At 40.1% G+C, this 13554-nt stretch overlaps 3 protein-coding genes across 3 annotated transcripts in view; 2 read left to right on the forward strand and 1 right to left on the reverse strand.

The window, feature by feature from the left end:
* LOC145456913 (uncharacterized) overlaps positions 1–13554 on the forward strand; it is a 185142-nt gene that overhangs the window by 116337 nt on the left and 55251 nt on the right. The window lies entirely within an intron of this gene.
* LOC145456849 (tubulin epsilon chain-like) overlaps positions 1–13554 on the forward strand; it is a 297431-nt gene that overhangs the window by 99323 nt on the left and 184554 nt on the right. The gene's annotated exons all lie outside the window — the stretch shown is intronic.
* The window catches only part of LOC145456830 (multiple inositol polyphosphate phosphatase 1-like), a 28080-nt gene that overhangs the window by 2869 nt on the left and 11657 nt on the right, over positions 1–13554 (reverse strand). The window contains exons 5-7 of the mRNA XM_080334956.1: positions 12568–12741; positions 1476–1675; positions 998–1112 (exon numbers count right to left, since the gene is read on the reverse strand). Coding sequence (XP_080191082.1) covers positions 998–1112; positions 1476–1675; positions 12568–12741 — 489 coding nt within the window. The remainder of the gene's footprint in view (positions 1–997; positions 1113–1475; positions 1676–12567; positions 12742–13554) is intronic.

Consider the following 13554-nt stretch of genomic DNA (forward strand, 5'->3'; position numbering starts at 1 on the left):
CTCACTAGGGCTGGGCAAAATTGAGTGCCTGAGTGATTCAATTCTGAATCACGCATTATGCTTCGAGTCGATTCGAGTAATCGAGTATCACCCATTGGGACGTCATAACAGGATATAATATGCTAAAGTTGAAATATGTACCTTTTCTGCCACCACAAAAGAAAATATTGCCTGTTCTCGATCAAATTAAAGATACTTAGGTAGTTTTTCGATCATACCGATTTCATTGTACTTTGTGACAATGTTGTGGGATGATCACGACTTCGGATATGTGTCATTTTCAGTACCGTACGTAGCTTTGCACTATATGTTTCGTATGCGATACAACCAATCAACGTTTCAAGGCTTCCACAGTGGAAAATAGTATCGAAACTATAATTCTCGTTGATAAATTAACGTTCAGTGGCGAGGAGCGTATAATTTCAGTACTCGACAAAATCGCCTTTTACTACTCTACTCGAATCAGTAAATATATTACTCGATTCAGATTCGAGTACTCCAATCATTGCGCCCAGCCATAGTCGTCAAAAATGCAGCACGAAACAAAAACAATACGTACTTTCAGTGCTCAGTATGGTCGACACGCCGATATCTCATCAAATTCAAACAGAAACGTATAAAACTGTGTAATTGTAGTCCTATATATACAATATATAATATAATGTTTTGGGTATACAATGATTCACCACAACGGGATAGGCAAAATGGATAGACAAGACGGCCGATTCAGACTATATTCGAGCCCGGCATACTCAAATTAATTATCGATGATGGTGACTGTTTTTAAATCGTATGTTGTTGTAGGCCTCATCTCCCAATACTGTTGTGAACTGTGTCTGGTGGCTTTGCCAGGTGATATTGCGATATCGTCCTGAAATGCTCTCGCGTACCAGAGTTTGGAAACCACATATTTATATATTCGGTCGGTGAATCGGATTGTCAATTGTCATGCAGCCGATTGGCTATTTCGCTACTGTAACACATTTCATATGCTTACCACCACACTGATTTACAACGAATGCTAAGCTTCCGGACATTGGTGAGTACAGTGACGCTCGATATGTTCTGTTGACTTTGACGGGATAATCTTCTACCAGGAAAGGTCCATCGTCCTGCAAATATTTACTTGTTTCTGGTAAATGCGGAGATGCCAATCGTTAGGGGATTAGAAAATAGATGCGTATGGATGTGGTTCAACGAATAAACAATGAATGGAAAGGAGTAATTCCAGTGGTCGGGATATAATGAGTTGCAAAAAAGTATCTCACAAAGTCAAATATGAATCGCTATGTAAATTTAATATGCAGACATAGCCTACTGCGTGACGCAGTGTTGCCACTGAATGTCAGCATGGGATAGATAATTGAAATTAGCTTATGATGTCGTCGATTGCACAAGACTTATTAGTTATAGATAATTCGTCTCATTCGTTCGCGCAATTCAGATCATTTGTTTGATGATAGTAATATTATTACCTCAATCATATTCATATCCGCCAATATTCGAAGGAAGCCGAAACCATGCGCAAATAAAAATTGATTGACTGATTCGCCATCACTGATGTTTTTTAATGCGGACAAGATGAATCTTTTAGTGGGGCATGACGTTTTGTAGCTCAGGTGATTTCCGAATCCAAACCTGTTGTAATCACCCATGTCATCTCTGTATTCGAAAGCTGTAAAACAAATTAACTCAATTCAACACCACTAAAATTCCCATCCCGTTTAAATATTATTCATCATAGTAACTGTGCATGTTCTATAGGTAGGCCTTAATGAAATCTGAAATCGGTCGATCTCTTGAAAATAGCTCTATTTAAGGATGTTTTTTTTATGTAACTCATTCATTTCCAACATAGCACTGCCAAAAAAATGATTCCCGTCTTATTTTTGCGTCACAGCGTCACAGGTATAACTGCATGCCACGACAGCAAGATTAGCATGTTACGTGGGGCCTGCTGTTAGTAATCTGCCACACATCGTTGAGCAAATACACATTTTCAATCGTGACATGTAGAATATAAATGTGTTTTCATAATTGAAGTATAAAGTAAATTAAGAATGGCCAATTGCTTTGCGTAGAGAGCACGCTGAGTTATACCTCCGTCATGCGAGTCAGATCCAACCCACCGACCTCTGTTTTACTCTACGTAATCTTACGTTCTGCCCGTTAGAATTATGGCAATTCACTTTGCGCGAGTTACATTGACAAAACATCGTTTGCGTAACCACAGCGAATCGACAGTACTTTAGCAGGCATAATATTTTGCTAATTTCAAATTTTGTCGAACGTCTGTCTTTGCCATACAAGATTGGACCTGGGCATTTGCTTTTGATCATATATCTATAGCGTCATGAGTCGTGACTCTGCGAATCTACCATTTGACCAAGGTGATAGCTGTGTATTTCAGACTTACGCAAAGATCTGACTAACCACTTATAGCTAGGACGATTTTGTCCACATGTACGTAAATCAGGCATTTTCGCACATAATGTTAAAATTGTACTATTTATCTTCATTTCTAGTTGGAACTATCTGTCCTTACGTAGTAGTTTGGCCTGAAAAAAAACTTTTGACTTAAAAACTGACAAATTGTTACATGATTGTTACATTTTATTTTCACGAAGTCTGGACCTGTGATGAATTCCAGTAATTACACCACGCATTATAGTAGAAATAAATAAAATCTGTTGTAGTATAACAAAAGATACTTTCCTACATTCTCGGGTAGAAAGTGTCTGTCAATACTAAGTCGCTTGCCTAGAATGGAGAAAGGACGTTCAACAGCAGCATTTGTTGGCTGGCAACACTGAAGTTGTGGGTACACTGCTGGTAACACACCGTGTTGCTTCATTCTGACAATAATGTCCACATCACAATTTTTCAACATGCGCTTCTTGATATAAGAACCAACGCCCACGCAGTCTTGCTTCTGGTTGGATATTGCGGTACGTTGAGCTTAACACCATGTCAATCGATTTGCTTCATTTGACCGTTTATGATTCACAATGGGCAGACAATGGGCCGTCTACAACGGTAGGCCTATAAAGTAGGCCTCAAGATGTAAAATGTCAAATGATAAGTTCACCGACAGCGCAAACATCCACGATAAAAACGAAATGACTGCTGCAAAAAAATTTTGACTTTGTCAGAAAATTGTTGACAAGCGCCACAATTTTACCAAAATTTTAACTTTTTTTGCAATTTTAAAAAAGTCGTCCTACTTATAGCCTATATTTAACATTGTTCCGAACCCTTTTCCAACTCGAGAATAGTTTAGATATTTGGTGCAGCATTCTCGGACTAAAGATCAAATCCGACTAAAACAACATGGGTTTGAAATTCGCAAACAGCGAAAGAAAAATGCATTGAACGGGTCGAATATTCGTGTCGTGCTGGTGGAGACTAACCAAAATGCACTACTGAAATCCGATTCGAGTGATAATTATAAGGACTCGGGTTGGCTATAGGTAGGGTCGATGTTTTCAAGTAACGAGATCGTTTACCGCTTTCCACGAAGAGGTATAATTGTCAACGAAAGTTATAGTTTCGATACTTTTTCCCAACGCGGAAGGCTTGAAACCTCGATTGATTGTATCTCAACATCCGAAATATGCGGTACAAAGCTACGCACGTCAATGCAAATGACATTTCAGCGAAGTCGTAATCGCGAACCGCATTGCTACAAAGTCCGATTAAATAGATATAGTTCAGGGGTGGCCAACCTGTGGCCGTAGAAGGGAATTTGTGCGGCCGTCGTCACGTAATTCAGTTAGTATGTGTTGGCGGCCGTCGCCATGCAAATTGAATTTACGAATATACTCACGAATTTTTGAGAGATTTTAATTAATCTTGAAACTTTCTGCGCGCTGCGCGCGACACAATACTACTTCATTTTTCGATTTTAGTATAGTAACGCCATTTGCAATCTGAGCCCTACAATGCTATGTGAACAGCAGAGGAAAATTATACGGTCCATATGTAAATATCAACTTGGAATCGTGTGCTTCTCAGGAAAGGAATTTGTTTCTGATCCGATTCGGCGATTTCAATATCTTTCCACTATACCGACATTCTGACAATCCTGATGTGATGTCAACAAATAGGAGCATGCAACAAAGTGACTAATAACAATTCGCCCACCCGAACGTCCATCATTATTTATAACTTGGCATACATTTTCAAAAGCACTCCTTCCATCAACTCTACTGATAAATCTGATCACATGGGCTGCGAAAGGATGAATGTGTGATAGTAATATGTGAAACTACTAACATTAATGACGAAATTCATTCGTGAATCTGAAAAAAATTTCGCACTTGGCGCGGCAATGACGATTCCCTGATTCTTTGTACTTGGCAACTAATCATTTCGGTGCGTATAGTAAGACGGTATCAATAAATGGATTCATCCGGAGTTCGCCGGAAATGGACATAGACAGTATAACATGGTTATTTGGCGTCCAATTAGTTCATTACTACTATCCCCAGGAGTGCGGCCGTGACTAAAAAAAGGTTGGCTACCCCTGATATAGTTGAATTTTATTTACTACGGTGTAAAACGGGTAATATTTTCTCTGTGGTCGCATAAAAGGAGCCTACAAATTTGTACTTCACACGCCATACCTACTTTTGTGACCAGAGGTGGCCTTACGATTGGGGGCCCTAGGCGAAACTTCCGGGGGGCTGATCTACATTATCGCAACTTCTGGGGGGTTACGCCCCCCCCAGACCCCCTTACTAACGCTGAACGAAGGTTTTATTGCTGTACACCTCGTATGCACTGTTCCAGTAGTACATTGTCTGTACATCATGATGAAACTTTAACCATATAAAATCATTATAATGCCATGCCAAAGTACAATAAACTACTTGTCATATTTGAAAACAAGTGACTCAGGTGAACTATAGCGCGTGTCGAGACCCGCCTATTAAGACGAATTATGGGATGTAGCATGACATAATAGTATATCAAGGCAACTGCACGCCAAATAGACCATATAAAAATAAATCCAGAAAGCTGTCGGCTGACATTAGTAATAAGCCAGCACACCACGTCAAGGTTTCAGCCAGGTGCTGATTGGACCTATCTTTTTTCTACCAAGATTTTGTTGCATGATTAGGCATACAAGCAAAATGTGCGGCAACGTGGTACAACACCAGTAATACCACAGAAACACATCAGCACTGGTATAACCTGTGAAGAGGTAGCTCCACGATCAGTAAGAATATAGCATTCAATACAACATCCATTGTAATACCGTATAATATTTCTTGCACTCGAAGAATTTCGGGGTGCCACTTTTCAAGAGTTAACGGCCCACCAAGGGGATTTAAACAGATTTAAAAGCAAAACCAAAAAGGCAAAGTATGGTGCAACAATCAAAATCACAAACCATGATATTCGCATTGTAACAATGGCAACAACAACAAACTTTGAAGTACACGGACATACCGTACTATTGTAGCAGCGCAATTTGTAAATAAACAGTTACACACACAAAACAACACGCACTAATGAGAAATTCTCACACACACGAAACAACACGCACTAATGAGAAATTTGTAAGTTATAGAGAAAATCTTTTTGTCTGCAAGAACTTGCCTGGTAGGATTAAACCTAAAAAGCCACAAATAGCATAGTCAAAAGACCACTACAATCAAATACCATATACGTATTTGAAAGCGAAAAAAGCGCGTAAACTGAGGAGGGGGGCCCTCGAAAGCGCGTAAATCAACCAGGGGGGGCCTAGGTTACCGCCTACCTCGCCTACCCCAAAAGCCACCACTGCTTGTGACGATATTATGAGTGATGCTTGAATGCTCGATTCGAGACAAAGCGTAATGTACTCGATTGGCTCTCGACTTTCACAGGCCCTATTGATGGTGCATAAAGCCTAAACATGTGTAGTGTAATGTATTGATTGAGAAGCTGCCTATGATCAAAACCTGGTTTTCTAGTCTCTCCCCGTAAGTATATAGTGTGTACAAAATACCCGACGGAGTTATTGCGCCGAGCTTCAAAGTCGCCCTCAGAAAATAGGCAGCAGAGGGCGCATGGTAGCGAAAGCAGACGATGGCGAAAGATTGCGTGAATGGAAGTCGTAAAAGATGTATATTGTCTGCAAACATTACATTATTAATTTTCATGACACAAACGGCCTGAATGGATAATAAGCCAGTGTTGGGATGATAGAGTCAATATTTTCGTATGACTTGACTTGACTCGAGTCACTTTGCAAAATTGACTTGACATGACTCGGTGCTTCGGAAATATGGATTGACTTGTGACTAGGAGCAAAATTTACGAGTCAATTTCAAGTCATCAAGTAAACGGTTTCGATTAAATCGGCCTATCTTATGTATGTTCGGATTGCTCGCGATACGCTGGTGTCACTTGTGGTCGCAAACAAAACGATCACAGCTTACGTTGGCGTATTAGTAGCTAATGCTAGTATATTAACCTAATAGCAACGTATTTCTGTTTCTTAGACGGCTCTGTGCTTACATTGCGCAGTGCTCACCTTCACCAACCCTATTTTATAATTTAAATCGAATGAATATAGTTTAAGCGTTTCTATTCTCACGGATGTGTAGATGGGTAATGTACCGTACCGAAAATACTGTAAATTCACAAATGGTCGAAATTTAAATTTTAAATTGCACGGCCTTTATTACTGGTCGGAATTGACCCAAATTTGGTGTGTAGCGTTTTCAGGCAACCTGACAATTTTATCATTAAGCGTGTGAAATTTGGAGAAAAAAAAAGTTATTTTTGAACAACCTAACTGTACATGCGCCATTTCTATGGAGAGGAACATTACTTTGATATTAACTATACCTATGTTGTGACGACTGCTAACGTAATCGAAATGAGGGTAATAGGTTTTATATTGTTCTACGCACGAGATACTCCGGTTATAAACGGCCACATGAAGGACGGAGACGATATTTACGATTCATTACGAAAGGATGTATGCGATACACATACGTATATTAAAACATTTATAGCACTGTGAATATTTCTCTACGTTATCGCATGTTGAAGAGGGGATACCATATCCAACGAAACTGACCCAAGCGTAGGGATATGAAAACCTATGATTACAGCACGACGCGATTACTGAAACTTTAATAAGAAAGCGACTACCATAAAACTGTTTGTACTGTCCAATCATTCTATCTTGTTTGCAAGTTGTTCATGGAAAAATCTCTGAGTCAGTGCGGAGCAGTCTGCAGGCACGAAATCCGCGCCTATTGCACAATGCCTAGTTTCAGCCTGCGCCTTCATTCATATTTTGTGACCTGTGCAAAAGCCAGCCCCTGGTCCATCCCCATAGGAGGGGTTTTCAACACGCGGCCCGCAACACCTTCGATTATGAAAGCAATTAGCCTACTACTGATATGGTATTTTTACATATTAATTATGCTACTTAGCTCTCTCATCTTTGTTTTGATTCAATCAATCGTCAGATTATATTTTTTCTTTCTTCATCGGGTCTTTTTGATGATTACACTGGGCAACAATTTTGAACGAAAAATTTCTTGACTTTGATTTTGCACTTGATTTAGACTGATTTTGGCATGCTGATTCCAAACATGCAGCTGGTTTTCTTCTAACATGTCAAGTATTTGCTCCACGACATATGACCAAAATATGCAAATTCTCACTAATTTAGCCATATTTATTTTTTATATCATATAGAAATCCACACTTTTATCATATAATAAGTTATATAGCCAAGAGGTCAATTGAATTATTAGTAACAACAGTATTGATATCGATCCAGGCCGATGCTTCCAGCCATTTTGGGTTAGAGCAGGGGTCACAAACACGCGGCCCGCGGGCCGCATGCGGCCCACGATGTCATATTTTGCGGTCCGCATGCGGCCCACGATGTCATATTTTGCGGTCCGCAACTTGATTTGACATTTCGAAAAAAACCTAAGAAAACCATTTTGAAATGTTGAAATTTACTACAGTTTCAACATATTGTTGTTGTCTCAAAATAAGCTATTTTCCTGTGCCCAACATCACTATTTGTCACTAGCTAAAACGGCTTTGGCGATGGGAATAGCATTCAATCGAGGGATAATAATCAGCTGATATGAATGGGCTGGGCATATTGCCTTGACGTGCAATGGCGAAACACTGCGAAGACTGAGACGCTTAGGGAACGGCACAGTGCAGTGGTTCTCAAACTGGACCCGTGCCCCTAGTAGCGTGACATCATCTGAAGGGGACGCAGCGCTGCGATGAGGTGAAAATTTTTCCGCGCTCTGCGCGAGTTACATGAAATTAAAATTTTGTGTATACTCCGGAATTCTTATTATAGAATTATTTCATCAACAGTCATAACTTTCCATGCCATCAAACTATCCTTTGGGATTGCTAGCATTCTTGTTGCATTTTGCGATATGACGATAAGGGGAGAGCGAAATTTTCCAGTATCATAAAGGGGAGCGTGTCTAAAAATGTTTGAGAAACACTGGCTTAGGGCTTCCCCACAAGATCGAACTGTACGTGGAGGTGGTCCTTCAGCTAGTAACGTATCTCGCTAGCCCCAATATCGATTCCTCAGTCACTGAAAAGCGTTTTCATGTATCGTGCACAGCTCAGAGTTCAAAATAAAATGAAATTGATGATAATAATTTTTTGTTGCATTTGTATTCATTTAATAGAATATTACTTCTTTTGTGGTGACTATGCCCATTGTCTTTGTTAGGTAGCACGTCATGTACTGACGTAGAGTTTTAAAACGTGGCTGCCTATTTTAAATCGATATTGAATTCATGCGGCCCGCGGCCGCTACGAAATTTGAAAAGTGGCCCGCGACCCGTTTTGAGTTGGCGGCCCCTGGGTTAGAGGATGCAATCATCCAAGGATCTTTTAGACATATTTTTTGATGCAAACCGCAGAATATGGCAAGTAAAGTAAACATTACATTTACTATCAACTATAGGTCCAATGCCCCATTCAGCTTACCCAGTGTAACTTGAAACTCCTATTCGCTCGATAATTTGGATCAAGATGAAGATCTTAGGATTAGCAGGCGTAATGATGAAGATTTTGAAATAGAAGATGATTCAGAACGTAGAGTAGTCCATCAACGCAAGTTAAATGATCCCACATAGGCTTTGGGACTTAATTGGGGGGAATATTGTGAACTTTTAGCATCCTTACGAATTGAGAAAACATTAGCGGGAAAGAGAGAGAAGATATCTCACTTTCGATCATGAGAAACGGCGTTTTCATCGTAGGGCTACTTTCGGTATCGCTTTGTTTATTGACGTGATACTGGCATTGGCATGATACTGTTACCATGCGTTGCCGGAGCAGTCAGGAATTCCGATTTACAACTCAAGTAAATGGCATATGTCTATTGGTAGCTCAAAAAGGAATCTAAAGTGTGGTATTCTCGAAAATGGCAACGTCATATGTGCAGTAACAATTGCACACTCAGTCTTCGTGAACAATACAGAAACACTGAGAATATTAAAGAAACATTGAATTGTTGCAATATCACAAGCACGATTGGGTCATATGTGTCAGCTTTGAAATATTGTGTATTCTCAGTGGTAAGACAATAAAGATGCACATGTAACCGTGATACATATGTGCCACTGCACTGCCATATATTTATCTCAGATAACAGACATTCAAAAAAGCTAAAATATCTAAACAATTTCCCGGAAAACTTTGGCATAGTCAGCGATGGGCAAGGAGAAAGTATTCCCCAATATCTGAAGGTGATGGGGATAAGATACCAGAGTTTTTATTTGTAAAGGAAAGGAAAGGACGCAGTTTATTTTTGTCCTTGGTGTTTTCGCGGCATATACACCGACTCATGATAGGCATACACACAATCTGTGCATGTGCATATGCATACCATGAGTGCATGATGTGCATATGCCGCTGGACAAGGAAGGTGCAGATATAGCTTTGTATGGCTTTCTAAGTCTTGCACCACCCCTCCATGCTATCCCAGTAATGCATGAGCGCCAAGCAGGGAAGTCATGGATACCATTGTTACTAATCAGGTCTTTGGTCTGACCCGGCCGGAGATCAAACCCACGACCTACCGATCAAGAAGCCGGACGCTTAACCATTACGCTATCTTCTCTTTTTATTTGTTGTATTCATGGTGTCTGTTGACTACTATGGTCATTTACACCAGGCCGATATTCAATATTTTTTGATTCCGTAACTGCCGACTTGTAGCAAGGCCAACTTGTAGGCTTTTCGTAAACCACCGCTAACGCGGATGATACCAGAGTAGATTGTTAGCTGACTAATGCTCGATTATCAAACGAGACAACCCACAGAATTAGGAGGTATTACTATTAGGGCTGGGCACAATGATTCGAGTACTCGAATCTGAATCGAGTATTAATTTTAATGATTCGAGTCGAGTAGTAAAAGACGATTTTTTCGATTACTGAAATTATACGCTCCTCACCACTGAAAGTTGATTTATCAACGAGGAGTTTATCAACGATCAACGAGTTTATGCTAATTTCACTGTTGAAGCCTTGAAACCTTGATTGGCCGTATCGTAGCATACGAAACATGAAGTACAAAGCTACGAACGTTACTGGAAATAGCACATTTCCGAAGTCATGATCATCCCACAATATTGTCACCAAGTGCAATGAAATCGGTATGGTCGAGAAAAATAACGAAGTATCCTTAATATGATGGATAACAGGCATTATATTCTTTGTGGTCGCTTAAAAGGTACATATTTGAACTTTGACAAATAATATTCTGCTATGACGTCATAATGAGTGATACTCGATTACTCGACTCGACTCGAAGCATTTTACGTGATTCAGAATCGAATCACTCAGGTACTCGATTTTGCCCAGCCCTAAATTTACTATTAGCGTCAATTTGTACCCTGAAAGTCGCACTTTATTTGTCCGGCAGAAGCAATATCAGTTTGAATCAACCCAATAAGGAAGTGCAAATGTTTATTCGGGGTGTATTGATTTACTTTCGACTGCTAATGGCTTTTGAAACGTTCTATACAATAAACACAAAATATTAAAAGTAGTACTTTTATGTGGGTTATGAGACAATGTGGTGGGCGCCTAACCCAAAATCTTGACGTGACAGAGTAAAACGGAAGTATGAATTCAGCGCGCAAAAGTTAGTCGAAATCAATTGTCTGATCAAAGTCAATAAATATTATGTTTACCAGTGCTATTGATGACTCATTCTGGTTTCTTAATGTGCTCGAGTACAAATTAGAACTGTTAGTACAAATTAGAACTGTTTTGATCATATAATCGGTATTCGTCTGAACTCTGGTTTCAGAGAATCCTACCAATGACTTGAAGAGATAGCGACAAGAAAAGGGAAATTAAACCACCAAAACTGAATTATCAACTCAGTGCGGATCAGTAAATTAGCTTTCACAGAGATAAATGGAAACCCGATGTGTCTTATTTGTCGAAGAAAAGTTGTCGTAACGAAGCGAGGACAAACATTGACATTTTCATCCAGAGTTTAAAAATACATATCCACCTCATCTTAGGGGGAAAACGTTGCTAGCTAAATGTGAAGCGCAGCAATCCATATTTTGAGGCCTCGTTAAAATTGCCGACAACGTTGCCGAGGCATAGCTCGAAATTGCTTGGGATATTGCTAAAGCCAGGAATTCGGTTTGAGGAGATGAGATTTGAGAAAACTTTAGCATGCTGTGCGAATTCCCTGTTTCCGGAATTTAACAACAAGGACAACATCACCTCCCGAAACCTCTTTTTCTCATATCACCGTATGACTGTGACAATAGCCTCTGAGACGAAAGCAGTTACCGTACTTTGAAACTTGCTCACGCTTTGAAAAAGAGTTCCTTGGTGGACGGGTCGGAAGGTGTTTTACCCATACGTCCACTTTTTTCAATAAATTGAAACTGTCCTCGAAGGACGCCTAAATGTCCTCTTTTTTTGGAATTTGTCCAGTCTTTCTGTGGAAATAATTGAAATGCCAAGAAAAATGCAACTCCGACGCAGGGAACGTCAGAGTTTCGTAAAAAAAAATCGGGTATGTCAGGAGCCGAGTCAAAGTGATGACCTTTTTCTTTTATTTTTAGTCAACACAGTACTCTCGGTCGCAAAACATTTCCAAAATCACCAGTGTTCTTGGAGCTTTCAGAGTTCATAAAAAGTGGCAATACATGCAACGCAAACTCAACGAAGTTGCTGCCGATGGTAAGCGTCTTTTTAAGAGAAAAATCGGCGTGATTTATACTTACTCCACGGGAAGATAATATATTCACCCAAATACCAGCAACTGAAAATTTGCGAACGCTGTGCAGTGTCCATTAATGCTTTAGAATGCACAAAAGTAGAAAACCTCCGTATACGACTTGTAAATACAGTGAATTTAATAGCCTACCATTACATGATGAAAATGTTCTGCGGTCCACAGCACTTTTTGATGGTAAAATGCGGCCCGTTATACATGGGGAGGTGAGAACACCTGCCCCATACGTATGATAGCTGTATATAATAGCTTCGTTGAGATTTAGTTATCCCAATACTTGTTTTTATCCAAACTAACCTTGAAGATCTTCTTTAGTGAATGCTAAGCACCAGGGACTGTCAGTTCCATTCGCAATTTCTTCTTCAGCGCACCCTTCCTGTTGCATTATGCCAATGGTATCGATATCAATGTCGCCGTCCAGTACTCCTAGCCGTTTCGATACAATCGACGCCATATCCGCGAATACGCGACCTATCGACAAGGGAAGTGATTAGGCAATATTTCCAACAAATATTCCACGCAATGTTGGTCGAGTTCAACTATATTAACGGTGGACTGCGCGTATACTCTATAGCTAAGAAAAACAGCCAATGTGTACGAGTGGATTTGTGACATTTAGTAATTGTTCCACATTTGCGATTTTGCCAAATCTAGTACGGCAAAACCCTACAGCGGGTGGTTAATTGACTCTGCTCAGATGTCGCACGAAGCTTTGAAATCATACAAAATGTCGCATGTAAATTCTAATCGTAATGCGCCTTCGCAAAATTAAAAAGCTCCATCTGAAATGATGTGGTATGATCCACAGCTGCAACACCAATGAGTTTCGGGCTCGCGAGTCCGATAGAGTTCGACTCCAGAATTTCTACTTAAGTGTGGGAAGTTTATCTAAGCTTCTCCTCATCTGATCCTCGCAAGCGGTGTCTTAAAAAAGCCTAGATGTGGGCCGTGCTACCAGTCGGCAGATACAGAATCAAAATAAAGACAATTTACCTGGTGTAAATCATTATAGTAGTAGTCGACAAGACGGTTTTCCATGATTACTGGACGCAACTGCTCTTTCGCTATCTGCCATGCCTCGCGATAATGTCGATAAAGGCTCGGGCACTTAGGCATGTCACCGCGCTATTTTATGCTATATTGCTATAGTTTAACCAGCGGCGTTGGTCAATTTTTTGTGTTCTCAAGATCCGTGATGAACATCATTTCATTCTTGAAGCTATCTGGTGCTCAAGGTAATAACTTTTTTCCCACGAACAGCCATTGCCGACGTGGGAATGGATC

This window comes from Botryllus schlosseri, chromosome 2 (assembly GCF_051294905.1).
Source record: "Botryllus schlosseri isolate E-star chromosome 2, Bs_hap1, whole genome shotgun sequence".
NCBI classification, from domain to species: domain Eukaryota; kingdom Metazoa; phylum Chordata; class Ascidiacea; order Stolidobranchia; family Styelidae; genus Botryllus; species Botryllus schlosseri.